Source organism: Cupressus sempervirens, chromosome 6 (genome assembly GCF_028749045.1).
Source record: "Cupressus sempervirens isolate cs-2001-9-10 chromosome 6, ASM2874904v1, whole genome shotgun sequence".
In the NCBI taxonomy this organism is placed as follows: domain Eukaryota; kingdom Viridiplantae; phylum Streptophyta; class Pinopsida; order Cupressales; family Cupressaceae; genus Cupressus; species Cupressus sempervirens.
In genome coordinates this window covers 486,425,249-486,431,248 of record NC_143123.1, presented here as the reverse complement: position 1 = coordinate 486,431,248, position 6,000 = coordinate 486,425,249, and the positions used below count along the sequence as shown (strand labels likewise).

General features: G+C 36.0%; 1 protein-coding gene across 1 annotated transcript in view; it reads left to right on the top strand.

Annotated features, from left to right (window-relative positions):
• The first annotated feature begins 2,193 nt into the window (after positions 1-2,193).
• The window catches only part of LOC149553152 (DnaJ/Hsp40 cysteine-rich domain superfamily protein), a 118,967-nt gene continuing 115,160 nt past the window's right edge, over positions 2,194-6,000 (top strand). The window contains exons 1-2 of the mRNA XM_089788652.1: positions 2,194-2,492; positions 2,574-2,704. Of these exons, the coding sequence (XP_089644778.1) occupies positions 2,435-2,492; positions 2,574-2,704 (189 nt within the window). The 5' untranslated portion in view covers positions 2,194-2,434. The remainder of the gene's footprint in view (positions 2,493-2,573; positions 2,705-6,000) is intronic.

The following is a 6,000-nucleotide window of genomic DNA, read 5'->3' as shown; positions in this document are numbered from 1 at the left end:
TTCAATGAAAAGGGTATCCAAATCTGCACTTTAATTTGTTGTTCCACACCTGTATATGTAAGAAAAATGGTTTTGTTGTTTGGATGAGGGGTTTGCCTTAGTCAAACCCCAGTTTAGAATCAACCTTAATAATATAATTAAAATAAAGAATGCTAGCAAGCAGTGGAAGTAAATCTAACAATGAAGCTATGATACTCAATAGATATGCAATTTTATTTGAAATGTAAACAAGTATATTGATATGAAAGCTTTAACATGACATTACAAAATTTAAATCAAAACCTCCATGATTGTATGCTTGGAATCCACCTTGATAAAAGAATGATTAGATCTTGAAGATGAATAAAGGATCTTGAAGGAAGATCACACCACCGTGATGGTTATATCTAGGGTTTAAATGATAAATCTTGAATGCTTCAATCCTTGATCTTCAGTGGAAAACTTGAATGCTTGAATGATAGAATTCTTGATAATGTCTTCTTATGAAAAGTAGATAGTCACTCATAAATTCACTCATAATCCATAGATAGTTCATAGAAAAATGTATCTCAAAATGAGGGAAGAAGACTTCCTTATATAGAGATCTAGGGCACAAACTTCTAGAGAAGGCCGACATGGGAGCATTAAATATCAATTAACCTTACCCCTAGAAATGGTCTTATATTAAATGTAATTTAAGAGTGTACCATTCCAAAACCCAAAGCAACCGATCCAAAAGCGGAAAATGAAACTTTTGGAAGCCTGATATCCCAAAACTCCCAGAACTTGAAAATGGACCTAGGGTCAGGGACGAGGTCAACCTTGCCCTAGGTCAGGATCAAGGTCATCTGTGACCTAGGTCAAGGTCGAGGTAAACCTTGACCTAGAAAGTTAAAGTCCTCAGATTAACAGAGAAAGTTGTCAGAAATAGGTTGGAAATAGAGAGAGAAGCGAAACAAGGGGAAAATGACTAGATCCATGCAAAGAACCATTCAAGGAACTTGACATGATGTTAGACCACTTACTCGGAGGGATAAACACTCTTAACATGGAAGTGCTTCCATTTTAAGATGATACACTTTGAATCATTGAGGATTAGCTACCTGTAATGATGAGATCATCTACATATAGCACAAGTATTACTAAGTCAACCCCATGATGTTGAATGTATACTATAGGATTGGAATGACATCGAGTGAGCTATAAAGCAAGCAAGAAGGAATTCATCTTCTCATACCAAGCCCATGGGGCTTGTTTGAGATCATATAGAGACCTCTGAAGCCTGCATGCCATAGAAGAGTCCTGCAGAAAACCATAAGGCTGCTCCATATAGATCTCCTCATGTAGGTCTCCATGCAAAAAGACACTCTGCACATCCATTTGAAATATTGTCCATCCCTAAGAAGTTTCAAGAGATAGTACAAGGCGAATAGAATTCATCTTGGCAATAGGAGAAAAGGTCTATGAGTAATTAATACCCTCAACTTGTGAAAATCCCTTTGCAACAAGACGTGCCTTGTACCTATCAATAGAACCATCCACAACATACTTGGTATGGTACACCCACTGGCACTGAACCAACTTTCTTCCTTTTAAAAGAGGACAAAGATCCCAAGTGTGGTTCTTCATTAAAAAAGAAATTAATAGATTATATAAAGAAACCATCCTTATTAAAATTAATCTACTTTCAAATCAAATTATTAATTGATAGATTATATAAAGAGATTATCTTCATTAAAATTAATCTACTTTCAAATCAGATTATCTCTACTATAGGTATAAAATAACATAATTGTGTGTTGGTTGCCACCTGGTCTTGTGCTGGTTGTCAACAAGTTTTTGATGGTTGTTCCACAACTATTGCAAAGGTCCATCGCCCTAATTTTTGACTTCTTTCCTATCAAAAACATAATATCTATATATTTCCCTTTTCTTTTAATAATATCATAATTCTTAACCTATCTAATTATTCATATATTGCCTAAATTTCTTCTATTATATTTTTTTCCCACTTATATCCCTATATAATAAATATTTACACACCAAAAAACAATTCTCCCACAATAGATACTTTTCATAACTTGAATCATAACTCTTTTCAAGTGTAAACATAGAGGCCCGGTTGATGGTGAAAGCCTTCGCTCCAAAGTCATTGTATGCCTTTTGAAGGCTAAGGTTACGATTCTTATAATTTTTTCTCATTTAGATCTAAATATGCATTTCATAACTTTAAAATAGTTATGGAAATACATATAGACGTCTATAACTACAGATACACTCTTTAACCTTAAACAATGGCTTATAAAATTGAGCGAAAATGTACAGCGGGGACGGAGGAATAATTAATTAAAAAATCAAGTTTAAAGATTGACGATTGAAAAAAATATGGATCACAATACCTTATCTTATTTGCGGAAGAAAAACTGAAGCAAAATCATTCCGTCAGCTGGAAAAAATGTTGGCATCCTCTTGCTCTTTAGGCGGGAGGCCCTCCATTCTTCTTTCAAATTCAGGTTGGTTGCATACAGTTATACTCTTTTGAACTTGAAATTATATTCGTATTTTCTCAATGCCCTTTTGCATTTCTTCTGCAGCCACTCAATTGAATCAAAAGCCAGGCGTTAAGATTGTCTTTGCTAAGCATTTCTGCTCCCATAAGAGCATCCATGACAAACATAACATTTCTTTAGAGCAACCCAGAAAACGTCTCCTAGGAAAAACGAAGGTTAGCAGTTTCCATATTTGGATTACTTTAAGAAATGTATTTGTGCATATAGTAAGGAAAAAGAAAACATCTATATATTTCCACTGTCATCTAGAAGGCTCAAGTTATCCACCACAGGAATTTAATTATTGACTAATGGTGAAGGTTTTTTGGATTAGTAACTTCTTGTTATTGATGACACGAATTTCTTAATTGCATTAGTCGATGATGAGGGAATATGATAATTTAATTAAAAGAACTCTCTTAAATTATGAGTATTCGTTCTTTTCAGCACTTGCTATGTGTTTAGTGTATCAGGTGGATAATCAGATGGTCACTGGCTGCTGAAGTGTAATTACTCTGCAATTTTGCGTTTTTGGTATAACCAGATGTTTTATTTTATAACATATGTTGTTGGATTACTTCAACGAAGATGTCATTATCTATTGAGTTTTCTTAAGAACTTTTTTGTTTGATAATTCGTGTGCGGGTAAGAAATGTTGACATGGGTGAAATACGAAAGTACATCACAGTTTGGACAAATGCTGTTAGAGTTATGTGCTGCTTGTTTTGGCGGGGGAACCGGAAACTGGTTATACTTTTATAGTGTCCATTATTTTTGTTACTCCGAAATCCATTGCATAAGTTGGTTTCTTATTTTTCCATCTATTTAATGTTAGGTTTTTTTTTTCAGGATGCTTGATTTCAGAGTTCGTCTGCTTAGAAATTTAACAGGGTAGAATACATACCAATTCCTGGATGCCAGACAATCTTGTCTCCCTGGAAATCCCACCTATATACAGAAGTATTCGACTCATTTTTGCAAATCTTAAGATTTCAATTGTCTCACTTTTGTGTGGCAGACAAGAGGGACTAGAATATCTAATTGGATGTCTGTTCAGAGATGTATGATATATGTGTATGTCTGCTTGCATTCAGAGGTTATATTATAGATTTAGGACAAAGAAGAAAATGTATGTAATTTATAATCTGTTTTCCTATGCATGATGAAATGCTACTGAACATTTCTTGATGGATTGGATTAATTTTTTATTTCCTTCACTTTACAAGTTCCTTCAATGCTCTCTGAAGTTTAGCTCAGCTCTCTAATTTATCTGTATGCACCATATACCATCAGAACTCTCCAGATCAGCGTACTTGAGCAAAAGCAGTACTAATAATGTTGTGTTCATTTACAGCACAAAACTTGAATGCTTGACAAACACAATTCTTTTGGATAAAATATATTTCATTGAGCTGAAGGTGAGCTAAATTACACACACACACACACATACACACACACATACATGCACACAAAAGGACCCTTATGCAGATACCGAGGAATTATGTCAGAAGAACAATTTGGGTTTAAGATGTCTATATTTCTGACCTGGCCAGCCACGAAATCTAGCAGTGTCAGCGTCCATAATTTTGTTGACTGTAGCCTGGCTTTAAGCAAACGTATGAAACAATTCAACTGAACTTGAATAATACGTTAGGAAGAATAAATGGAAGGTTCTATCAGTTTTTCACTTGAAAATTATAAATTTAATTTCTGCGATCAAATATCAGTGTCAAAGTGATGTGACAACCAATCTTGCTCTCTTAAACCCCAAGCTCTATAGGGTCTTCTTAGGTAATTGACTTGACCAAATAAGGCTTTTACATACCCTATGCCTCTGAGGATTCTATCCAATAGATCCTATTCATTCAACTGGTGCACATCAACTAGGTACTACAAGCTTACTCATCAACTCCCATCAACAAACACATAACCCCAAACCTCATTGGATCTTCCACATGATCAAATGGACACCTAGGCATGCCTTAGGTCTCTCTCCTAGATTCCAAACCCAAAACAATGCCACAACCCTAATCGAGTTGCAATCCACAAGTGCAAATGCACTCAAATGCTTGGAAAAGGGCTACAAGGATTAGTCCTCCAAATGCATAAAAATCTGAGTATATAGCAAAATCCCTTAACAAGTACTCAAACAACTTACGATTCCCAATACCCTTTTCAGTGATCTTGAAGATTTTGAAGGTCTTGAGTTCCCAACTTGTCCGTAAAGTGCGGGCACAATTTTAGCCTAGAAATCAGGGTTTCAAGGGTTACATGCTGCCTGATACAAAAACTTGTTTTGCATTCCTTGGAGTACACACCAAAGCTTCTCCTTAGGATAGGAGCTAGTCCACAACACTTCCTCACTGCTCACATGCTTGGATTGGAGTATCTGCACTTTCAATCCTCTCCATAGCTCTTTCTCTACTCTGTGATCCCTAACCAAGTTGAAAAGACTTGTCTAGGGTATCACCTTAAAAACCACAGCTGTGCTTTCCATCGGCCCTCCATTACTGTACATGGAGTACATGGAGTCTAGTTCCAAATCCCAAGAAACTGTACAATGTCTATGGTGGGAAGTGGCCCTAGAACCCCATTTGTGCAAACAGCCTGTCTCAGGACAGCAGACTGCTGAAATACAAAATTAATCTAAACACACAAAACCTTGCTAAATAACAAATGAACTAAGTATAGAATCTCTGAATGATATCTACTAACACTTCCAACACTAACAGAACTGGAACAAATCCATACAGATGCCGAAAACTTAGAAACCACTAAACTGTCATTAAAATGCTGCTTTCTCAGTCCGTACAACAGCAAATCCAATTTCTCCAACCCTTGGAACAGGGGGGGAATGGCCTTATATAGCATTAACATGAATGTTCCAAACTGACTTAGGTAGTTGAAAAGCTCTAACTAATAAGTTGCTCATTTTGCAAGAAATTGACAAAAAGTTGTCAATGACAACTTTTGCAAGATTTGGCAATTTTTGCAATTTTTGTAATGTGCTTCCCAAACTTGCTCTAACTGATATCTGTTGGGTGGATATTTTGCAACCGACATTTTTGGGTAAAAATTCAGTCGCAAAATAGGATGACCAGCCACAGCATGTGAGACAGAGTCTCTCCTACCCTAAAGGGAAGGCTCCCCCTTCTCACTGTTTCTTGGATCAACTCAAGGTAAGCAAGAAATTGAGAGATTTATAAAGAGGGTGTTACTATTATCCTTTCTTCTTAACTTTCAAGAAAGGATCCACTTATTCGTAAGGCGAATAATGGGCAAGGTGAATCTCTAATTACACTTCTATCACGAGCTGGAAACAGTGATACCGATAAATTTTAACTAACTCAAAGGCTAGCCAAAACATGCCAGTTTGGCTCTAAGTCCTGTTGTACTTCTATGTGGTAAAATCTCTACAATTAGGGCACAAAGACTCCTAAAAGTAAGAACAATCTAACTATTTTGCGAATTA